The sequence below is a fragment of the Castanea sativa genome, chromosome 10 (assembly GCF_040712315.1).
Source record: "Castanea sativa cultivar Marrone di Chiusa Pesio chromosome 10, ASM4071231v1".
Taxonomy (NCBI): domain Eukaryota; kingdom Viridiplantae; phylum Streptophyta; class Magnoliopsida; order Fagales; family Fagaceae; genus Castanea; species Castanea sativa.
In genome coordinates this window covers 15,914,246-15,939,022 of record NC_134022.1, presented here as the reverse complement: position 1 = coordinate 15,939,022, position 24,777 = coordinate 15,914,246, and the positions used below count along the sequence as shown (strand labels likewise).

The 24,777-nt window shown below is 35.9% G+C and overlaps 2 protein-coding genes across 4 annotated transcripts; both read left to right on the top strand.

Moving 5' to 3' along the window:
• The first annotated feature begins 8,009 nt into the window (after positions 1-8,009).
• Positions 8,010-16,171, top strand: LOC142613834 (uncharacterized). Of its 2 annotated transcripts, none has more exons than XM_075786346.1 (5): positions 8,010-8,213; positions 10,152-10,436; positions 11,069-11,200; positions 11,322-11,438; positions 15,630-16,171. In XM_075786346.1, exons 2-5 carry the CDS (start codon positions 10,179-10,181, stop codon positions 15,966-15,968), a joined length of 846 nt encoding a protein of 281 aa, XP_075642461.1. In that variant the 5' UTR covers positions 8,010-8,213; positions 10,152-10,178; the 3' UTR covers positions 15,969-16,171. The 2 variants fall into 2 exon arrangements, with proteins under 2 accessions (XP_075642461.1, XP_075642460.1); XM_075786345.1 differs by having other exon boundaries at positions 8,011-8,213; positions 10,179-10,436.
• A 733-nt stretch (positions 16,172-16,904) lies between these two features.
• LOC142611604 (stress-response A/B barrel domain-containing protein UP3) lies at positions 16,905-22,812 on the top strand. 2 transcript variants are annotated; one of them, XM_075783689.1, is made up of 11 exons: positions 16,905-17,128; positions 17,233-17,341; positions 17,751-17,878; positions 18,145-18,284; positions 18,404-18,472; positions 18,828-18,966; positions 19,232-19,294; positions 19,374-19,417; positions 19,979-20,080; positions 20,157-20,212; positions 22,578-22,812. In XM_075783689.1, exons 1-9 carry the CDS (start codon positions 17,044-17,046, stop codon positions 20,063-20,065), a joined length of 864 nt encoding a protein of 287 aa, XP_075639804.1. In that variant the 5' UTR covers positions 16,905-17,043; the 3' UTR covers positions 20,066-20,080; positions 20,157-20,212; positions 22,578-22,812. The 2 variants fall into 2 exon arrangements, with proteins under 2 accessions (XP_075639804.1, XP_075639805.1); XM_075783690.1 differs by lacking the exons at positions 20,157-20,212; positions 22,578-22,812 and having other exon boundaries at positions 16,938-17,128; positions 19,232-19,289; positions 19,979-20,066.
• Positions 22,813-24,777: the final 1,965 nt, after the last annotated feature.

Sequence of the window (24,777 nt, the reverse complement as noted above, 5' to 3'; positions counted from 1 at the left end):
GAGCAAGGGTCCGAGACAAATGTGTCTACGGGAGGTAGTGTGGGGAAGGATGGTGCTGATGGAGCAGTTGTCCCTGAAACAGTCTCGAACTCGCCTTTGGCTGCTGTTAGGATTGGAACAGAGTCTGCTGAGAAATAGCTTGGTACCACAGATTATGCATTTGTTGGGGCGTCAAGTCAAGGTAGTGAGGTTTCCAAGGGACCACCTGAGGCAAGTATGATGCTAATACCCCCAGTAAGGGTTGTCCCTCATGATCAGAATATCATTATAAGGAAGGGTCCTAATCAAGAGTTTCAAAAGCAAGTGGATAGCATTGACAAGGAGTTGGCAAAGTTTGATAATGATGAGGGTGGTGTCTTAAAGGGCAATGAGTCACTCCTGAATTTAGAGGTGTTGAAAATGGCTAATTCGGCACAATTCCTTAAGAGTTTCTTTGTTCCTAGTGGGCTGACTTCAGGCTTTGTTATGGGGAGTAAGGTAGGGACCTCTCAGAGTGAGCCGTCTAAACATGGCCACATGCAAAAGCACCAAAGGGAACCCTTGGCAGTAAGGAAGTCAATGTTGGTGAAAAGGATTAATAGGGATTCGGATGAGAAGATGGAGGACGTGAAGGGTAGTAACAAAAGAAAGGCAGTTTGTGGTATTGATGAATCGGTGGTGGCTGATGATCAGCCCTGCCAACAACAATGAAAATCTAAGCATGGAACTACAAGGGGCTAGGGAACCGACTTGCAGTTCAGGAGCTTGTTGACATTGTACAAGCACAAGATCCCAGTATTGTGTTCTTGTCTGAAACTTGGTCAGATTGGGAACAGATGGTTAGTATGAAGGAAAGGTTAGATTTTGGTGATTTATTCATTGTCCCGAATGAAGGTCGGGGAGGTGGATTGGCTTTGCTTTGGATAGCTAACATAAAGGTTTGGGTGGATAGCTTTTCGAAGTATCACATTGATTCTATCATTGAAGGAGGTTCAGAGAATGCTTGGCGTTTGACTGGTTTTTATGGGGAACTTGATACCTACCAGCGAAGTGAAGGGTGGAGTATGCTTCGTATGCTTGGTTCAAAACCAAAATTACCCTGGTGCTTCCTTGGGGATTTTAATGAGCTTTTGGAGGTGCATGACAAAAAAAGGTGGTGCTCCAAGAGCTCAGAGTCAAATGCAAATGTTCAGAGATGCTTTGGATCATTTTGGGTTTGTGGATTTAGGGTTTTCTAGACCGGATTTTACTTGGCACGGGCGTAGACGAGGTGAATTGATTTAGGAGAGGTTAGATAGAGGAGTGGCCAATTATGAATGGTTGGAGAAGTTCCCCACGGGGAGGGTTGGGCATATTCATTGATTTACTTTAGACCAATTCTTCTAGCCCTAGATTCCAATTGTGAAAACCAAAGATGGAGACGAAAGCTTTTTCGCTTCGAGGCTATGTGGTTGACAGATTTGGGGTGTAGAGATATTGTTACAAGAGTATGGGAGTGTTCGGTTGAGGGTACGCCTATGTTCATTGCTGCCAAAAAGCTGAAGAAGTGTAAGAAAATGCTTAAAGCCTGGAGCCGTGATCACTTTGGGAATGTTCAAAGGAGTATTAAAAAACTCAAGGATCAATTATGAAGGGCTAAGGAGGATTCAATCAGGTCTGGGGTCTATACTGAGGTGGCTCTTCTTAAATCCGAGCTACTAGTTCTCTATGATAAGGAAGAGAAGATGTGGCATCAGCGGTCTAGGATTCAATGGTTGCAAAGCGGAGATCAGAATACTAAATTTTTCCATGGGTCAGCCACTCAAAGAAAGAGAAAACATTTTATGAAAGGATTGAGGGATGATGAAGGTGCGTGGCATAAGGATGAGGATACATGTGCTAGAATGTTGAATGAGTTTTATTCTTGGCTTTTTACTTCTTCACAACCCCATGCTTTGGACCAAATTTTGGATGGGGTGGACGAGGTTGTCACTGAAAAGATGTGTGCTGATCTTGCTCGGGCTTATACAAGTGAGGAAGTGGATGCTACTATAGAGGAAATGGCGCCTCTAAAGGCTCCTGGCCCTGATGGTATGCCCTCTCTCTTCTTCCAGACATATTGGACTGATATTGGGATGGATGTTCACTAGGCGGTCTTATCTTGCCTAAATTCAAGTGCTATCTTGAAATCTATAAATCATACATTTATCATTTTGATTCCTAAGGTCAATAACCTAGAAAAGGTCTTTGATTTTTGGCCCATTAGTTTATGCAATGTGATTTATAAGATTGTGAGTAAAGTTATTGCAAATCGTCTTAAGCCTATGCTTAATTCTATTATTTTGGAAATTAAAGTGCGTTTATTGTTGATCGTTTGATTACTAATAATATCCTGATTGCATTTGAATCTTTGCATCACATGAAGACTAATTGTATAGAGAAGAAGAGTTTTATGGCTCTTAAGATGGATATGAGTAAGGCCTATGATAGGATGTAGTGGATTTTCCTTGAGAAACTTCTTCTTAAAATGGGCTTCCAGGTCTCTTAGGTGGCAATGATTATGGAGTGTATTAGCACTGTATCTTATTCCATTCTAGTTAATGGTGAGCCGAAAGGAATTATTACCCCCTCCAGGAGCTCGAGACAGGGTGATCTTCTCTCACCTTTTCTGTTCCTATTTTGTGCAGAAGGGCTTGATGCCATCCTTAGAAAATCAGCAAGGGAAGGAGAGATAGAAGGCTTTTCTCTATGCAGGAATGGACCGAAACTTACCCATTTGTTTTTTGCAGATGATTGTTTGATTTTTTTGCAGATCCACCTTGAAGGAATGTCAAAAAATTCAAACTTTGCTTGGATATTATGAGGCCACTCTGGCCAAATGGTGAATCAGGCAAAGACTACCCTTTTTTTCAGCAGGAATACTGATGAGCAGACACAAGAAGCCATTAAAATGTCCCTTGGATTATCAGTAATTTAGCATTATGAGAAATATTTAGGTCTACCTTCTTTCATTGGTAGGGATAAGAAAGCTTGTTTTGTCAATATGAAGGAGCAGATTTGGGCTAGAATGCAAGGTTGGAAAGAGAAGCTACTTTCACAGGCAAGAAATGAGGTCATGATTAAAGCGGTAATTCAGTCTATTCTAGCATATTCGATGAGTGTCTTTAAATTACCGGTTAGCTTGTGCAAAGAGATCGAAATGATGATTCGTAGGTTTTGGTGGGGGCAAAGTGATGCAAAAAAAGATTCATTGGGTTAAATGGAGTTCTTTATGTTCTTCAAAATCAGTAGGGGGGATGGCTTTAGGGATATTCAAAAATTCAACAATGCCTTATTAGCTAAACAGGTGTGGAGACTTGTTTACCAAAAAGATACGCTTCTTTATAAGGTCTTTAGTGCTCGGTATTTTCCAACTTGTAGTGTATTGGATGCTCCTATTCATCCGAAATGCTGCTATGCATGGAGGAGTATTTTGCAAGCTTGGGAGGTGATAGAGAAGGGTACCATTTGAGCAGATAGAGTTTTGGAAGCATAGATGGTCACCAAATCCTAGTTATAGCAAAATTATTACCCCTAGAGCCGATTCTACAACATCATGGGTTTGTGACCTATTTTGTTTCAACGCAAGAACTTGGGATTCGGGCAAGCTAGCAGCAACGTTCTATCCTTAGGAAGCTGAAATGGTGAGCCGAGTTCGTGTTAGTGAAGACTGTGAGGAAGATTTGTTGGTTTGGCCATTCACGACAGATGGGAACTATAGTGTGAAGAGTGCGTATCGTCTCCTGGCTTCGGATGAGTGGAATGCCAATCCGAGTTCATCCATGATAATAGTGTTTTGCGGAAGCAATATAAAACAAAAATTTATATTTTCATTTAAGATCGTTGTACCACACAACCATAGATTTTTAAACAGAACAAAATTGCGTACCTCTCTTAGCAACCCAAGCGTGTTGCCTCCCAAGGTATTCACGTCTCTCTCTCTATTTTCTTTTAAGTTTTCAGAAGACTGCAGTATCACTCAGTAGTTCTGATGGCCAACTACTAACGTAATATATATTAATATCTTATTTCTTATTTAAGACTTCTAAAAAGCCAAGAGAGAGATTGGACGTGGGATCCTTAGGGATCCTAATCTTCAGCTGTAGGATTAATCAATAACTTTTTGAATGTTATTGACTTATCTTGAAACTCTTTCAAAATTATTCCTTAATTTTCTCAACCATATCAAGAAAATATTTGAACTTCTATAGATTGCAATAATGTCCATCAACACAATGCAATTGACCCCTGAAGATTAGAGAATTACAAATGAGGTCCCCTTACTTTCAATTTTATATCTATGCCCTTCCACCACACTATATTCCCACAAGCCACTAGGACTGGATTAATATTACTGTCATGTCCCTAGCTTATGTAGCTCTTAATTTCTTGATTTCATAATTTCTATTGGACTCACAAATATTTTTGAAAAAACTCTTTAAATATATATATATATATAATATTATATATATGAAAAAACATTTTTGAAAAAATGTCACCGGCCGGTTTTGTTTTGAGTCCAACTTCAATATGAAAATCAATTGAATATACTATCTTCTTTAGATACTGGTGGATTCATTGTTGAGCATTTACATATTTTACTCAATACACACATAACCCAACGTGTCTGTATATAGCCTTTAAAAAATTAGCATCACTAGTTGACATTGTCAAAGTTATGTGCATAGTAAATAAATATACACAAACCTCTCATGTTTGAGGACAATAGAAAAATTGTGATAGAACAACCTTTTAATTAACAGTAATCACTCCATAAGGTGTTTTTTATCAGATCCAATTCAGTGCATGTACTTGTTACATTACACCCACTTGCTTGCTTAAAGTCACTACCTCAATGATGGAGTAAATAATCCTATCATATAGCAGCACAACAAGTGTAGGCTTCAGTGGTAATATTCAATTAATATCCATAGCCTAAAACAATTTAATAATCTGTGAAAAATCATTACTCCCTGTCTTTGGTTCCTTAACCATTAACATGATTTTTCTACAAAGGTGACATCACATGCCACATTTAAACAATGAAAATGCCTATAAAAAATTATGAATGTGAAAATAAAATTTTACTATCAAATAAAAATACACAGTATTGTTTTTGAGGGCACATAATTCTAACAAACAGAGCAGAAGTGCTTGTGGAAGAAACTCTGGCAGATTCAGTCTCCAACTAAGATTCGTCATTTCATGTGGCGCGCAGCTAAGGACTCTCTTCTGACAGAGCAAAATCTCCGAGCTAGGCATGTTCCTGTTGATGAGACCTGTGAGTTGTGTGGGGAGCAGAGGGAATCACTAATGCATAGTTTATGGTGGTGTGACCAGGCCCAATATGTTTGGAAATTCGATCCAAGTTTTGCTCCTCTGTATCAGAGACAATATCGGCCTTTCAAAGATTTGATAGCAGAGGTGTTGCATAGGTTTTCAACTTATCGAATCGCTTTGTTCTCTACCATTGCTTAGGCTTTATGGCAGAGATGGAACCGGCTTCGTGAGCATCAACATACCTGGAGTCTTCAAGAATTGGGGAGTTGAGCTAAGGAGCTGATTGGGAAATATTTTGAAGCAAATTCTCAGCCTTCTCAACGTGTACCTCGACCTGCTAGTGTGCGTTGGTGTCCTCCGCCTGAACAGCACTACAAGGGAAATTTTGATGCAGCTTTTTTTTATGCTTTGGGTTGTGCAGGGATTGGATTCGCGATCACACGGGTCAGGTTATTGCTGCATTAAGCCGAAAGATACCTTTGGTTCGGACAGTGGAGCTGGCTGAGGCCTTAGTAGCAAGGAGGGCGGTTGGGTTTGCTTTGGAGTTGAGTTTGTTCAGTGTTGAGCTTGAGGGGGACCGTTCAAGAGTGATTTTGACTTTGAATGATTTGAAGAGCTGTAATACACTTTTTGGCCATGTGACTAATGAATGTAGGAGAGTCAGTGCTTCTACGAGGTTTTGCAAGTTTCAGCATGTTTGGTGGGAGGGGTATAGATTAGCTCAGGCCTCAGCTAGAAGAGCAATTTTATCTGCAGATATGGATGTATAGGTAAAATTTCTACCTAGTGATTTGGAGGATGTATTCCAATCGGATTTAGCTTAATAAAATTTACTTACTTTCTAAATAAAAAAAAAACAATCTTTAGGATTAAGGATAAAAGAGAGAAAGAAACTCATGTTAGGACTCTCTCACTATTTAGTTTAAAAAATTAATTTTTTTTATTTTATAAATTAATATAATGATGTGGAAAATTGTGGAAATTTCAGAAGTTTTGATTATATATATATATATATATATATATAGATGATATCCTTAGCATTATTCTTTTTTTTTTGTGATTGATATCATATAGTTTATAAAGGTTATGTAATAAATTAAAATGAATCTATCTCTAACGGGATAATAATAATAATAATAATAATAATAATAATAATAATAATTTTTAGTTTTCTTAGTCCTACTACTAAAAAAAATAAGGGTATTAAATTAGATATGATAGAACTTTAACTTATGATATTGTTCTATGAAGATTTTTTTTTATTATCAGGTTAAGATATTAATTTATTTTTTATGTAGATGAGTTGAACTAACTGGAATTCACAAGATTAAGGAATTGAAGAACAATTAAATAAGAATCATTTTTTTAATTTTAAATACTAAAAGTGTACATTGAAAGCATTGCCTATACCAATAACATCATTAGAATATAGGACTTAGGATTTGTTTAGAATCTGCTTCTTTGGCAGAAATTGAAAACTTTTTACTATAAATACTGTAGATAAAGGTAAACGTTAGCTGAAATAGTATAGTGAGACCTATGAATAGTACCAAAAAGTGTAGTGGAGCCCATGAATAGTAGAAAAATAAGATGAATAGTACAATAGGCTGACTTTTTAATTTGGAGTCAAACGCTTAATTGAAGTGTGCAAACTTGCCTTTACCAATTAAATCTTAAATATTAAAGTTTGCATGCTTTTGGCCAACCTCTTTTGCCCATTATTCTATTTTTACAAACATATTCATATAGCCTTAAACTAATGTGGTGTTTGGTACAAGGAAATCTACATTACTCCTGATATTTAGATTTCTGAGAATGTGATTCTTTGCAATTTGGATGCCTAGGAATGTAACTATTCCTATGTTTGATTTCATTGGGAATCTAATAAGATTCTTAGGAATATGAGATGATAATGTTTGGTTTATTCTTAGGAATCTTAAATGAATTATTTAATTTTTTTCATTCTATTCGTAAATTTGAACGTGAACTACCAAGTCCTTTAAAAAAAAAAAAAAACTTCCTCTAAATAAATAATAAAAAACAAAATATAAACTATAAATTATAACAAATTCATTAAAACTGTAGTCTAACATTTCTAAATGACAAGTACAATACAAAAATAACTATTTAAATTCTCAAATACTTTATTCTTAATAATAATTTTTAAAGAATATATCAATAAAATTGTTTATCTAGTTTATATTGTTTTAGCGGGAAAAGATAAAAACCAAAAAAAATATATTGATGATTTGTTTTAAATTTTATCTTAATAACTTAAATGATAAGGAAAAATGGTTTAAATTGTTAATCTAGATACGCATCTATTTTAAAGGAAATATACATTCTTATTATAAGGGGTTAGAGGGAGAACCCAGAATCTTTTGGCATCTGATTTCTTAATGTAATTTATAACCAAACATGAGAATCTTTAAATATTTCTAAAAATTCTAAAATATTACCCCATATCAAACACCGTATAAAAGTCTTAGAGACTCATGTTTCAAATTAGTAAAAACTCTCATAAGTATTGGAACTCAAGTCTCATAATTCGAAATGAGGTCTCATAACTGATGTGTTTCATTTGAGACCACGTAATGGATATATTTATATAACAAAATAATTGGAAACAAAAAAAACTTGGCCAATGTATTTTGGTGAATGTCAATAAAAAAAAAAATAAATAAATAAAGTATTTTGGCCTATGTAAAGTAAAATTTTGTTTTTGTGTCCCAATAAATAAAAGTTTTGCGGACTGACCTGTGAAACTCGTTGAGTTGCGGATCGGACAGCCCTCCTTTCTGTGTTCTGTTCAGCTTTGCCTTTACCAAAAATTCGAAATTCTCTCTCTCTTGCCCCTTCTCCCTCACACCGACCTTCTTCTGCCTCCGTGCTCCGGCGGCGTCACAAGGCCCTACACCGGCACTCAAACCTAAAAGGTATTCTTGCAATTTTTATTTTTCTTTTTTGTTAATTTCATTTTTCACGAATTCTGTCGAAATATTTTTCTTATTACCACTTTTGATGCTTTGATTTGCATGGGATTCATTTGCCTTATTGTTGTTGCAATGTGATCAGTGTTTGTACGCCCAATGAGGACTCGCAGTTAAATTTTTTTTTTATAATTTTCATTATGTGAAATTGCAATCAATTTTCGTTCTAGAACATTGTTACCAAGTCAAAACTGAAATTATAAGCAAAAACAGCAACTTCTTCAGTTTGAGAGAGAGAGATTTGGGTCAGCTCAATAATGCTACCTTATAATATAACTATATAAGTAAGTTTTGACAGTAAGCAGCGGGGGAAGGGTAGATTCGAATTAGTGATCTCCGTTTCATGCAGCATGGTTTATGTCCGATTGTGCTACCCCTTGGGGTTAATGCTACCTGATTAGTATTTTTTTTTTCTCTTTTAACTTCATCATTGGTGCCTCTAGCCAGGGTCATTTCTATGTTGGCATGAGGTTTGCTTATTAATTCGAAGAAAACACTTCATAAGGGCTAAGTATGTTGTGATATGGGTGTTATACAATTGGAGATGGTTGGGATCGTAGGAACTAGGAAACCACTGGCGAAATCCATCGAGTCCTTTCAAATGTGGAGAGAGAGGATTTCAAATATAGCCTTGCTTAATCTTCTTTTTCTTTATCATATAAAACAGGATATTATGCATATGTGCTTATTCCGCCATAATATGCTTGTCAATTGTCATACAAGGAATGAGGATCCTGAAAAAAACAGACAACTTTCCTCCATATATGTCTTATCCCTTTCATACTTTATCACTAGTGCAAATTGGTAGCCATCAAATACAACATAAGAGCTTGTTCCTATCAACATAATAGCTTTTATTCTCATTTCTGTGATTTAGTTCTTGCCAACTTGCCAGAGATTTTCTGGCACTAATTCTGCAAGAAATTTGTTTGTAGTTATGCCTATAAATGAACCATTTAGGGGCTTCTGCTAGTCATTTCTTGGTTGGAGATGGAGAGTGAATTTTGATTTCCCAAACTAGGGTTTTGGTTATTGGCATTTTGTGTATGTATATGAATTTTTTTGTTGATTTATTGTCTCATATTTGTCTTTGGAAAATAGGTTTTGATTTCCCAGTACTGAATTTTGATTCTTCCATTTGAGGAGCTCAGAAAAGGTTTGTTATGGTTTAAGCATATGTTTAGAAAATGTTAATCAAAGAGAAGAAATTTAGCCTTTGAATTTTCAACTTTAGAGAGGAATCATTGGAAAATGTTGGTTTTATCCTAATCGTTGATCAAATACTAGAGCCTATTTACCATGTTGTTTGATCACTAATTGTTGTGTAGTATGGTCATTGGAAACTCAATTTCTTATTTGTCCTTTGTTCTTTGAATACTGCATTTGGTGGTGAAATTGTTGCACATGTTATTGCATTAAGCCATTAGAAGATCAGATGAAAAAAATTGTTATTGCATTAACTATGAATGTCAAAAAAAGATCAGATGTTTAATGTAGGGAGACTATTGAAGTTTTTTGTCATTCATAGTTCGGTTTCCAGCGAGACATGTTGATTCAACTGTGGGTCTGTGATTAAAAGTTCTAAAATATTGTCCGTGAACAGCCTCATCACTTCCATTAGTGTTCTGTTAAGAAGAAACTTGTGTTGCTAGTAAACTTGTGCTTGCATGATATTGTAGTATGAAGCTTTCTTATTAACTTTTAGCTATGTTTTGATTTCTAGCTGTTTATTCTTCCTGCATTTTTCATGTTATGACTTGATTTAAGTTTTGAAATCATTGTGGTGATTTAGTCAGTTAATTTAAACTCTGACCAATATTACAATCTTGCACTTTAAAGCACTTCTTTATCATATTTATACATTTTATTGGTGGGTTTGAGCAGCCTTAAAGAAAATATTTTTATATCTAGATGGCATTACAAGAGAAATTAGATAAATTCAAGAAGCAGCAAGAGAAGTGCCAGTCAACCCTCACAAGCATTGCTGCATCTAATAAGGTGACAAGTCATAAATTTACGCCAGCGCCAGCAGCACCGTCAGTCAGTGCAAGAGCCCCCGCTCCTGCTGTCAAATTTTCAAATGATACAGAGAGACTTCAACATATCAACAGTATCCGGAAAGCCCCCGTAGGAGCCCAAATCAAGCGTGTTATAGATCTCCTGCTAGAGGTTTGTACTTGATTATCCTATCCTTTATATATACATATATGTTCCCTGATGCAAGTATATGTTTTGTTGTCATATTTACAATGCTGAATGCTCCTCATGAATGATGTTTATTCGTAATTCTCTTTATGCCAATATCACAATTACCTCGTCTACCAGGGACCTGAGTTGGAGAAAATTCAGATTTTAATGTCTTATTTTGTGCAGTCATCAGGTTAATGTTAATTTGGAAAAGCGCAAGATGGTCGAGTTTAGAATTGTGTTATTATCTGTGAGTCTACTAATCTTTTTAAAAGAGGATTCATATCACTATGCACCTTCACTAAACTGGCCTTCTCTTTCTCAATTAATTGTTGAAATTTAAACCCTGTTTGTATGGCATTGATTTTACTGGAAAACTGATACTACTTAATTAACAGATGTACTTCCAATTGAAGGTAAGTATAAATTATAGATGCTTGTGGGAAATTTGTAGGTGTGTTTTAGTTTACTGTAATAATCGAGTATATAACCCGTCTCCCTTCTTGTCTTTTGTGACAATTTTAGAGGTCAATGTGATTTACTGACTTACAGTAGCCCTGGTAGGACCAGATGAATGCTACTAACCACCAGTTGAATGCTCTCTATGTTTGCAGACAAGGCTAGCCTATACACCTGAACAAATAAATGATGCCGTTTATGTTGATATCAATTCCAACAAAGCTGTATTTGATAGTTTGAGGAATAACCTGAAAGTCCACTATGATGGAAAACGTTTCTCTTACAAGGTAAGTTTAAACTTGTATAGCTGCAGATCTTTATGGGCTGATAGCATTTTAGTTGCACTTAGTCATTTCCTTTATGACTCTTTCATGGTAAATGACTTTTTGACTTATTATTTATCTGCAGTCCAAGCATGATTTGAAGGACAAGAGTCAGCTTCTTTACTTAGTAAGGAAATTTCCAGAGGGCATTGCTGTCATTGATCTTAAGGACGCTTATCCAACTGTGATGGAAGACTTGCAGGTAAATGCAATATGTGGATGTCTAATCTTGTTAGATCAGCTTTTATATTATGGTATTCATGTCTTGATAAGAGCACCAGAAATTCATCAAAGGGGTTGAGAATCAACAAGAACAGGAAAAAACAAAGAATAAACCAAGAAATCAACACTTAGGTTTGCTTGGAATCAATACCAATCAAGAAAAAGAACAAAACCTAGGAATTAACACTGAGGGTTACCTAGAATCAGTTTTGGAAAAATTCCAATTGGAAATTTTAGTACTGAAGCATAGTAGCAAAGCATAATGCTGAGCTCCAGGTTTTTTAAATAGAGTTTCGAACTTATTATCATAGTAAGGAAAGGAAACAATTATAACCAATGACATTAATTCTACGAATCTAGTGAAAAAAGGAATTAAATCCCCTAAACTTAGTAGGAAAAGGAAAATATGTTTAACTAATTAAGTAGGATGTTAAGGAGAATGGAGGGAGCTGGCTTGATTCGTGGATTTAATCTTGGGGGCAGGAGGGATGGTGGGGAACGTGTTTCACATCTCTTATTTGCAGATGATACCATCCTCTTTTGTGATGCAGATGTGGAGCAAATTCTTCACATTCGGTTGTTGCTCCTTAGTTTTCAGGCGGTAACGGGTTTGAAGGTCAATGTGCATAAGAGCGAAATGGTTCCTATAGGGGAGGTTGGGGATGTGCATGCTCTGGCTGATATCTTGGGCTGTAGAGTTGGTTCTTTACCTATGTTGTATCTTGGCATGCCGCTGGGGGCTCCTCACAATTCCCCTTTAATTTGGAATACAATTTTGGAAAATATTAAGCGGAAATTATCTGGGTGGAAGAAGTTGTATTTGTCTAAAGGGGGTCGTTTGATGCTTCTCAAGAGTACGCTTTCTAGTCTTCCGACTTACTTTCTATCGTTATTCACTATTCCTACTCATGTGGCTAATAAAATTGAAAAGTTGCAAAGGGATTTCCTTTGGGGAGAGAGCAAGATTCATTTGGTTGGTTGGGACAAAGTTTGTGCGCCTATAGCCAATGGTGGCTTAGGGATTAGGAAACTCACTACCTTTAATAAGGCTTTGTTGGGGAAATGGTTGTGGCGGTTTGGAAAGGAAGAGGGTCGGCTATGGAGGCGGGTTGTAGCTTCAAAATATGGGGAAGATTGGGGGGGATGGACCTCAAAACTGGGTAGGGGAGCTCATGGGTGTGGTTTGTGGAGAAGTATCCGCATGGGTTGGGAGGATTTCAGCAAAAATTGTCAGTTTGTGGTTGGATTGGAGAACAAGGTGAGGTTTTGGCAGGATGGGTGGCATGGGGATCAACCTTTTCAATTGGCTTTTCCAAGGTTGTTTGGCATCGCCATTGTGAAGGAGGCTTCTGTTGAAGCTTCTTTGCAAAGGCAGGGGGCGGAGGATAGAAGAGTTTGGAATGTTCGGTTTAGTAGATTTTTTAATGATTGGGAGATGGATGAAGGGCTGCGGTTTCTTCGTATGTTGGGTGCTATAACCCCTCCTATGGATGTTGGAGATCGGATGAGATGGAAATTGAAGTCTAATGGAGCTTTTGACATCCGATCGTACTACAACAAATTGAGAAATTCTCCTTCTACTATCATTCCTTGGAAAGCTATTTGGAGAGCAAAGGCCCCAAGGCGAATTTCTTTTTTTGTTTGGTGTGTAGCTTGGAATAAGATTCTAACGGGAGACAATCTGAGATTGAGGAGATTGGATTTTGTGGATTGGTGCATTATGTGCCGTCATAGTGGAGAGACGGTAGATCACCTTCTCCTTCATTGTGAAATGGCCTACCGGTTATGGAGCTTTGTTTTCCTAACTTTTGGTTTGGCCTGGGTTATGCCTAGATCGATTCCTGAAATGCTTTTTGGTTGGTGGAATTGGTTGGGGAAGCATTCATCTCAGATCTGGAATTTAGTCCCGCTTTGCATCCTTTGGTGTATTTGGAAGGAGCGTAACCGGAGGACTTTTGAGGATTTGGATAGCTCTAGTGATCAGTTGCTTGTTTTTTTTAGTGGGACTCTCTTTGATTGGTTGCGCGCATGGGGACTCACGTCTAGTGATTCCCTCCCTTCTTTTCTTTGCTCCCTTTCCCTTTTCTAATTTTCTTCTCTTTGTTTTCTTTTTCTTGTATCTCCTAGGTTGCTCTGTGTTTTTTCAGGCATAGAGTAACCCTTCGTATATATATCATTCTTACTTATCAAAAAAAAAAAAAGTAAATAGAATTAATTGTAAAAATTAATTGATTAGGCCTTAGGCCCAAGTGGTAGCATATTTCTTCCATAAGGGTCACTGATTGGATGTCTTCTTGTGTCATCATCTATGAGTATGTGAAATTGCAAGCCTACAGCGCCCAGACTCTTCAAAGTTTTGAAACAAGTCAGTCCAAATGCATATGTCATTGACCTTCCACCTGATTATGGCATTAACTACTTTTCGTATGGAGGATGTGCTAGCTTGTAGTTATCCAACACTTATCCTTGATATCTCTGCTGATGAGCATTCCTATGCCCCCATTGACATCCTTAAACCCCATCCCACGCCGCTAATTCTACCACCTGCAAGTCAGGAACATATTGGTGCTATTTTAGATGAGGAGATTGTTTCCACTAGGGATGGAGGAGTTAAAGACATAGTTGCTTGAATATATTTGGATCACTCAAGATGAGCTACAGAAGATTGATCCATACTTGCTTGAATAATATCTCCTTTTACTACTTGGTTTAGGGATTTAATTTATTTTCTTACTAAGTTGGTAGAATTAGTATCATTAATTAGAATTGATTCCTTATTCAAATAATAAGTTTGGAACTCTATTTAAAGAACCTAGAGCTCAATAGTAAAATTTCTTATTAGAATTTTATCAAAGGCTCGGAGTTGATTCTTAGGTTTTGTTCTTTTTTTGCTTGGTGTTGATTCCTAAGCCTTTTCCCCCTGTACTTGTTGATCCTCAATCTCTTTGAGAATTTTTGCTGCATAACTATCCCTCACTGTGGTCCCTGGTAAAATGTTTCATGTTGCATTGAAGGCCACTAAACAAAACTTTGAATTTTATTGATTTGATTCTGTGTGTTCGACTCACCTAATATTGTTCAAAGGTGACTGGTAATTTTGTGTATTTCTGGGATTTGAAAAAGGCCTGAAGTATTGATTGAGACCCTTCCCTTTGACCTTTTGGTGTTAGAATGGCTAATAAGTTGGAGCAAGGAACTCTATTGCTCAATAACCCATCAAGGTGTAGACTAGTGGTTAGAGGGTTGGGATGAGCTTTTAAACCCAAACATCCTAGGTTTGAATCCTCACAAGGAGTGCCCCTGGATTACTTGATACATGGTTTTGGCAGGTGGAATCATGTATCCTTGGTTCAATCCTCGAGGATGGGTCCAAAGGGCCTTGCTTTGGTGAGGTTCCACGCCATTAAAAAAAAAAAAGGGAACTCTTTTTCTCAATAAAATAAAGCAAAAAGCTACACGACTGGTGAGTTTTGATTTAAATGCACCTCTTCTTGTAAGAGTAAGGCGGAGGGTGAGGTCATAATTCGTGAGCACAAAAAGCATCTAGTGCACGTGTAATTTACCAATAAAAATAGGTGTTTGAATGGTCATAATTTAATAGGATACACGTGCAATATAGTCGGATGTGATAAATTTGACCTTGAATATTTAGGCAGAGTTTTGTTGTGTTTGCAAGAAGCCATTGAAGCATCTGTATGTTTGCTGGCTTTGGATGCTTAAATCAGTTTTCTCAGAAGTTTTTCTTTGCAAAAGCCTGAGTGGTGGCTTTGGAGGTGTATACAAGGAATGGTTTGATTACTCAATGGTTGTGTTTTGGTGTTTGTTTGCCCCTTTATTCTGTGACTTTGTTTTTCCTTTTCTTTATTGGCTTTCTCTCTCTTGCTTGCTCATCGCCTGCTTGGTCTTTGTTTTAGCTTTGTGGAAAATCTTTCCTCTGTAATGATTTTCTTGTACCTTTAAAAAATGAAGTTTATGACCATCTTCGTTTTCCAACAAAAAGTTGAGTGGTAGTAATGTGTCAATGTCTGCTGTGAGATCAGTCAATATACTGTCCCTCTTGCCATACAAATCATATGACTTCATTCTTCTTCTGACTTTGAAAGCTGCCGCCCAATTAAATCAATTGCCTGTTTCTATTGCCATAAAATTTTATGAATTCATTTTTCTTCAGGCATTGAAAGCTGCAGGTCAGATTTGGCTGCTATCAAACTTTGATTCACAGGAAGACATTGCCTACCCAAATGACCCCAGGGTACCCATCAAGGTGGATGATGACCTTAAACTGCTGTTTCGGGGGATTGAATTGCCTCGTGATATGATTGACATTGAAAGGGATCTCCAGAAGAATGGGATGAAGCCTGCCACCAACACTGCTCAGAGGAGAGCCAGGTCAGAGGTTCAAGGTATGTCCTCCAAGCCCAAGCCAAAGAAGAAGAAGCATGAGATTACCAAGAGGACAAAGCTGACCAATGCCCATCTTCCAGAGCTTTTCCGGAACCTTACTGAATAAATCTTGATGTTAGGACTTAGGATTACCCTTTATTGAGCTATGGGTTGAAGGTCAATTGTAGGGCAAGATACAACATGCTCTATTGCTAGTAGCATTGGGTTTATGTAGATTGGAAGTGTTCTAGCAGCTTAAATCCATATTGATGACTCCTGCCAGATTTGCGCTTAACAGTTCATTACTATTTTATATCTGTTCTTGTGGTATTTTTGTTTTTTCATATTGCTGAATCTCTTGTACCATTACTTGATATCTAATAATTAAAAAAATAAAAAATAAAAAAAAAAAGAAAGAAAGAAAGAAAGAGGCCAAATTTGAGAATTTTCCTTTTTTATTAATCCATTAGATTTTTGTTTGCAAAAAAAAAAAAAAAAAAAAAAAAAAAAAATCCATTAAATTAGTGGATGTATTTTATGATTTCTGTGGAAGATAAATTCCAAAGAATTGACACGTCTCATTAATGCATTAGACAGACATGTGGCAGTGAAAAATGAATTAAAATAAAATGGTGCGGTACTACTCACTAGACTTGGCGAGAGAAGATTTTGATTAGTTTGAAGTTTGAAGCTTGAAGCTATCCTTGTGTTGTTTGGGATGATTTTGGGTATAATAATAGTTGCAAATGGCTAGCCTATATTTGAATGCTCTAGGCTGAGGCCCTCAGTAGTCAGTATTGAGTAACAGTAAGTGCCTCAGCTCAATATTAATCCACGTAAACATTATCCAAAAACATTCCAAAATCTTAAAGCTACGATGACAAATTTAGCTAATAAATCTTATTTAGTCTCGTAATAGATAAATTGGGTAACATTAACAATATTATAATTTAGAAGGGTAATAATTTTTTTAATAATATTTGTACTGATAATTGGGAGAAAAAAAAAAATGCGGCAATAAACGGCTATTTTACAGATCGTTTTTCCTAGTCCACCCATTTTCTTTTCTTTTTAAAAAAAGAAAAGAAAAAAGGAACACACACACTGACACGCAGAAAGTGATTAACCGGAGAAGCAAAAGAGAGAAGCTTCTGAAAGGCAGAGCCACAAAGAAAAGGTCGAGAGTCGAGAGTCGAGAGAGAATGCTGATTCAAGCCCCAACTCCGTCTCCCACTTCCACTTTTCTCATCCACCAACCATTGTTCCCGCGCTCCGCTTCTTTAAACGGTGCGTTTCATTCACCCCTCTCTCTCTCTCTCTCTCTCTTTTACGTTTTTATTTATTTTTTTAAAAAAAATTGTATGAATATTATTATTATTATAATATTCCAGTTTCTCGAGTGATGAACACGTGGTCTTCTAGGCGGGAACTGAGTCGGCGAATGGTGGTTTCCGCTGCTGACGACCAAAGTAACTCAACCGCCAATCCCCAGCGGAAAAGGTTAAATAAAAACCAATCCCTTTTTGTAATTCTTCTCCTTAATTTTGTTGGTGTCTGAATTACAAACAATTGTATCTATCAAATGAACCTAACTATTGAACAGATATAGGATAAATGGTGGGTGGCCTTTGTGTTTCCAAGGCTCCTTTTAATATGCCAATTGACAATGACGGTTATGATTGATTGGAATTACCTGTGTGAAAAAATGACTCAAAGAAATGGTTGAGTTTTTTTTTTTTTTTTTTGATCCGACCCTTAATCCAGGAAATCATTGCAAATTGACTTATTCACCCCATATCAATTTGTTATAGTTGCAAGACCACTCCCTTTAGCATTATGATATAATTCCATTGGCTGTTTCTGTATCTTATTGCTCTGGTTAAATTTGGATTGTTTCTATTTTTTACAGAAAAGTTGTGGAACATATATGTCTACTCAAAACCAAGGAGAATTTAACTGATGAGGAAGAGAAGGATATGTTGGATTATCTTTATACAACCCAATATCAAATGAGAGGCATTGTTGCAATATCATTAGGTGAGTCACATTGAATGCAAGGGCACATAAGGAATAGCTAGCATTCCTTGCCTGAATCAGGCATTATATTCTTCTCAAAGAATCTGAAGTGTAAATATAGTTGTCCGGTTGTCCCATCTATGCTGAAATGTCGGCCTATGTGCATAACCTATCAATTAATTTGCAATTTTGATTAGGCGCACAGACATGCATGCTGGTGCTCACACTCAGACAAACTATATGTTTATTGATTTATCTTTAAATATATGTTCTAATTGCTCCTGCAGGACGTATCTCAGAAGAAAATCTTGAAAATTACACCCATGCTGTCTACATGCGTTTCCAAATAAAAGAAGATCTTGCAAAGTTCTATGAGAACCCTTTCTACTTGGGAGTTCTCAAAAAGCATGTTTTGCCTTACTGTCATGTATGGCCTGACATGTAAACACTGACACTCTGTTCATACTTCTCTTTCTTCCAGTGTTCTTTTGAATAAACCTTAGCTCAGATTTTCATGTTGGACTGTCTTTTGCTGTTTATATACAGGGTCTAATCAATGTGGATTACGAAGCTGAAGTAGAAGATGATATCCTTCCCATCTTTAGGAAAGGAGAGGTGAGGAGTGACGTACTTTTAACTCTCTGGCAGATGCTATGGCAAGGCTTTAAATTTTGATTCCCTGTAGTTATTTGTCTATAGCTCAATGCTAATCAAGTAAATGCAGCAATGCCGTTGAAATGCTTGGAAATGAAATTCTATATTGCCAATCATGCAAATGTGTCAAAGGCATTGAAATGCTTGGAAATGAAATATTTCTGGCTTATTGGCATTTATGTCTTTATTAACAAATTTGAACCAAAAAATATTTGAGTTTCCATTATCAGTTGAACACATAGCAATATGGTTTTTGTCCCTGGTTACTGGCATCTATTAGTAACTTCTAAAGAGATTCACATTACTTTTGTGACAGGAGTTCAATTATGGTGTGGAGTTTGTGCTTTTAATTTCATTTGTTGATAATGCATTTGGTGCACCTGTACAACATGCATTGGCTTCTCTGGCAAGGCTGACACATGGATTTCCGTCGTTAATTGTCCAATCTACTCAAGGTGTGTGTTTGAGGTGAAACTCATTAGTTGTTATGCTGCTTAGTGGTTTTCCCTGAGCAGGCTACTGCAGATTAAGAAGTTAATTTGATCTGTAAAGAGGTTATAAATAATAAAATAATCCACATTTCATAGCAGCTATACAGCTAACTCTTTACGGCTTGGATCAGATTTTTTTTTTCTCTTTTTTTGGGCTCGTATGAAGAATTATTCTTATATATGCAATGATTTGACGATATATCGTTTCTTACTAGTATCTGATTGTCAGGTTTGAATTGTAATCCCGGCAATAAGGAATTTACACATGGAGTAGTGATACGATTTCGGTCCCGTGAGCTCTCTCTTGTGTTTAATATCTGATTATATGGCATCTCCATTTGTTGACTGCTGTGTACTGGCATGTTTTGCAGTTGAGGCCTTTGAGATATTTGTGGGCAGCTCAGAATACAAAGAAGTAAGGAGCCTAATCTATTGATTATAGATTTGTGTTTTTAAGATTTTGTTTGTTGTTCAAGTTTGTGGTATCAAATGAAAATCATTTTCTTATCAAATTTTACACACCCTTGTGGTGCAGAACTTCTTGATGAATATATGCTTTTTCTACCCCATCAAATGGTTAAGGATTTCCAAGTTTTACCATTATTCTAGATATTATATTACAGAATTCTTAGGCTTACTTATTTGTTTCATGGTAGTTTTCTATTTATGATCCTTATCTAATGTATAGTTCTAATCCAAGTTTTAAATTCAGTTTTGAGATTTGTTTTCGACTTGGTCAAAATTGAAAAGTAATCCAAAATTTTTGGGAAATCTGGAAGTTTTACTTAGGGATGAGGCTGAACTTCTGGAATTTGAGATCTTGGAAAGCCATTTGAGATGAGATCACCTCCCATTGAATCCTCCAATTCCAAAAATTTATTTTTCTAGTTCCAACTCAAGCTATCGCAAATTTATTTTTGTTGAAGAGATTAATCTGCAAGAGTCTGAATTATCCTTGAATTTGATAAAAAAACAGATGTGGAGTTCTGAGTTCCAGCCAATCACCCAGAAAACACTTTCTATTCATTTTTCTGTTGACCCAGTGGGCACTGAGATCATGTAGCAAGCATCCTTCACGGTTTGTGATCCATGTTAATTTAATTTGATGCATATTTGAACGAGGACTTGTCTTTATTTTATGTCTTATGTTTCAGGTATTGAAAAGACATTCTTGCTTGGTTTGTTTTACTTTCTAAGAGTACATGTACAGGTCAGTGTTTCTTACCCCCCATCCCCCCCCCCCCCTTTTTTTCGTTGTATTTGTTTCCTTTAAATAAAGTATAGCTGCCCATTTCTTGCTGCATGTCTCTTCAACAAGGGTAACATACTTTTGAAAACTTGTTTATTGCTTGTTTGCATATATATAAAAGCATAGCATGCTCAGCATTTATGCATAGACAGAAGCACGAGTTTTTTTTTTGAAGGTCTATGTTCCTTGTCTAGATTAAAAAAAAAAAATTGTTATTTATGTGGTTTATGTCAGGACCAGCTCTTATAAATCCTGGTAGGAAAGCAATGTGCCATCAGGAAGATGTCTCCTGTTTTCTTTTATCTTTTATTCTTCTTCTATATATATATATATATATATATATATATATATATATATATATATATATATATATTTATAATTCATGCGATGCACGTTTCTGTATTGGGGCCCCACTGACTGATCATTCTAATCTGTGCTAGTGTAAATCCTTGATTGCTAACCTTCATCTTCTATGTGATTCTCCTATATAAGGAAAATATATTTTATATATGCAGTTGCATATTATTAAGACCTTTCACATTCCTGTTTGGCTTTTAGCGATGAAGGTCACATATGGGAATTTGTCCAAAAGGCAATGTTTGACCTTGCTGAGGATGAACTATAAAACACGTATAGGATTGCCAATCGATTATTGTTTCTACTATATCTTTAAAAATTAAAAAATTCACTGAAAAGCCAAACTTCGGCCCCACCATTCAGGCTGATAGTAAAGCCAAAATTAGTTGGTAATGGATTGATGTGCTTGAATTTGACTTCTTGTCTAAACCATTACACTTCTTTAGAATTGTACATACTTTTAGTCGGTGGCTGATCTCCATTGAAGTCATCTGTTGTACTAAATCCATTGTTTTTATGCCATGAAAATTCTTTATTCGACTCAGTACTTACCTTTTGATAAGTTGAACTGTTTTTGCCTATACTTTTTTTTATTACAATCATCTCAAACTTGAACTGTTTTTGCCCATACTTTCTTTATTACAATCATCTAGCTCGTCAAGTATCCACCAGATCAGATTGCAGCTCTGCTGAAAAACAAAACTCCAACAAACTACATGTTTAAATTTCATGTTTTATCCAAGTATGCATGCATGTTTTATTTATTGTCTTTACTATTCAATCAAGCACAATTACATTTTCTTTAAACACTACAATCAATCAAGTTCCTTCTCAACTCTATATATCATACATCTCTGTAAAGAAAAAGAAGGAAAAACTTACACTACAAACTGCAAAAATTTTGTCTTGACCGAATACACACATGATTTTCAACAAGGCTGATCAGTTATGAAGTGGGTTTGGTCCCTGTGGAACTGTTCGAAGAGAGACTCCATAAATTGGGTCGATATCATCTTTGGCGGATCCCACTGGAGCCTTTGCAGAGAAATGCCATGAATACCGAGAATAGAAGTTGTTCTTAACTCCTGGCTTGGCTTCTTCACTATTACTGTTGTATATTTGGCGGCAATTTGATTGTTGGCTGATTGCTAGAGTGATCACAAAGACCACAAATGAAAGCCTGAGATAATGAATCCCCATGATTCTATTGTTGGCAGAGAACAGATCCAATTGATAACTAAGGCAGTAGAAGTAAGTTTTAATTATCTTTAAGTGCAGGCAAATGAAGGCTGGTGAGTACTCTTTTTATAAAGGAGGAGGCAATCTGTGGTGAAGATAGAGCCAAAATTCACAATAAATTCAAATGAAATGACGTAAATGTCCCACTTGTCACTGATTTTGCAATTAAATCATTTAGTACCAAAACCGCCCAAATCTCTTTTGGAAAACCACTGATTTTAATTAACATATCAAGAGTGTGTTTAGATACCACATATTTTGATGAAAATTGAAAACTTATTGCTAAAAACACTATAAAAAAATAATTTTTAAACCATAAAACATTGTTACTGCGTTTGTTGGGGGGTTGGCTGGTTCATGAACAGTGTCATGGGACCAACCGGAAAAACGCAAAACGCGCGTTCATCTTGGGCAAACGAACACCAAGAGTACAAAACACTATAAAAAAATAATTTTTAAACCATAAAATATTGTTGCTGCGTTTGTTGGGGGTTGGCTAGTTCATGAACAGTGTCATGAGACCAGCCAGAAAAATGCAAAACGCACGTTCATCTTGGGCAAACGAACACCAAGAGTTCTTGCTTGGTTTTCTTGAGATCAAGACTCGAATCTCTCTCTCTCCAACTTGTTACAAAGTATTAAAAATATATATAAAATAAAAATCAGCATCATTTGCATTATAGTATCATACTCATTTTTGTATTCCAAATGATGATTACTTGTGATGCAGGTCATTATACAAGAACCTTGCTCGTTGGCTGACTCAAAAAACTTGGAGATTGTGATCATATAATTATAGATACATGTATCCATGCCCAACTTTATGATACAAATGTAGGTTTTGATTCGATATATAGTATGAGATGTTGAAGGCCAATATGGTCCTTTTGTATGCAGTGGAGTGCTAACCCGAAAGACCGTTTTTCTTGGCGCTGACTTTTACATTAAATGGGTGTCTAATTGCCCATCGGCGTTGCATTATTTAACTTGTGCTATAATTATTGTTGGGAGACTTAAGGTACGTTCACGGACACGTGTTGCTAGATCACAGTGACAAGTGGCACCGCATTGCATGTATGTTTTTCCTCATCACATATTCTTGCTTCTAAGCCTTTTTTTTCTTTTCTTTATTTTAACTTCATTGAAGAATGGCAATCAGATAATTAAGATTTTTCAGCTGGACGGTATCTGTTATTAAAGTCATGGTTGTACTATTTAGATGCAATCCGGCTTGCTCCATGTTTGAGCTGTTATTGTTGTTAAACAAACAATGAATAAGACGGATAATAAAATAAGAGTATTGTTAGAAACATTTTTAACTCACACAAGGATATCTCGGATTTTTTGATTTTCTTGTAGCCCTTAGGAATAATTTTGTGGTTGTGCAAACCAAAGAGAATGATGACCTTGGGTTGCACCAAGTTTGAAACCAAGTGGATTTATTTTTTATCCCATAATCTCCCTATATTATATATATCGCAATTTTCAATTTAAATTTTTTGACATGTTAATTTAAAAATAATATGAAAATATTGTAATATGAGTCATATGAGCATGTATTTGCATTCTAACGTGTACAGTGCACTAATGATTCTTTGTTGTGTTCCTAACATTATTAATAAAATAAACATATAAAGTAAAGATAATTAAAATAAAACTGTTTTTTTTTTTAATTTTTTGAATTTGGTACTAAAACTTTTGTTACAATTTATCCATATAGCAAGTTGTGAGTAATAGAGTTGTTAATTCACTATTTTTATTCAATCACTTTCAATTTGTTATATAAGTAAGTTGTGACAAAATTTACTGTATTAGCATTTTCCTTCAAGGCATAGGGATTGTGATAATAGAGTGCAGGTGTAGTACGTCAGGGAGGAAATGATGGTTTAGTGGAGACGCAATTGAAAAGATTGAAAGATGACCGGCCTGAATATTATTTTAAGGTGTCAGGTCCATAATGACGTGGTTTTAATCTAAAAAAATTGGCTCCTAGGAGTAGCGTGTTTGAACGTTGAAATGAAGATTGAAGAATCCATGCAAAAACAATTTCATTTTCTAGGCGACTCTGGTCCGCACCGGCCCACCTAAGTTTTTAGCCTCCTAAATTCTACAAATTAAGTTCCCACCAATAATAATGGTAATTTTTTAGGTTGAAAATCTCGGACTCCAATACGGTTGAGTACAATCTTAAGTATATTGGTTTCGATCGGTCGGAGAAAAGTTAGGTAAAAGGGTTTCCTTTTTTTATTTTCTTGACACTCAACCTATAAGATTCACATCATATGAGCTTGAGCTAGTTTAATTATTGGTATTCATAAAGTCATGTTTTTCAAAGATTGTACTATTTATCTTGAGTCATGAAACTGGAGAAGATCACCAAGGCAATGGCTTTTCAATGAAAGCAGTACTTTGGTGGGGTCATGTCCACAGTCCACGAGTAATGTCGTCTGAGATATTATGCATTTGAACTTGTGACCTAATCTGGTTTCAAATTATTGAGTCATTTTGCATATTTCTTTTTCGTGACTCTAAAGTTGTCTAACATTCTGTAATGTATAGTTTTTTTTATTTTTCTCTGGCATCCTGGGAATGCCGATATCCTAGCAGACTAGCTTCAAAACAGCCCAACAGTATATTCTTTAGTGCCTCATTATTGGTGTCTATATTTTATAGAAAAGGCTAAAGTACTAAGAATATTATATGAAAACGATAATGAATATAATTGGTAAGTTTTAATCACTTAATAAATGAATATATGAATTATTTAATTTGGTAATTCTATAAAATAAAATAAAAAGGAAAAGATTGATAAATTTTTTTTTAGAATCATTTTTTTTCATATCATTAGAATCAATTTTTTGATAGTTAATGACACATCAATTTGTATATAACTAAATTAATCCAAAGAGGATTAGATTATCATAACATCT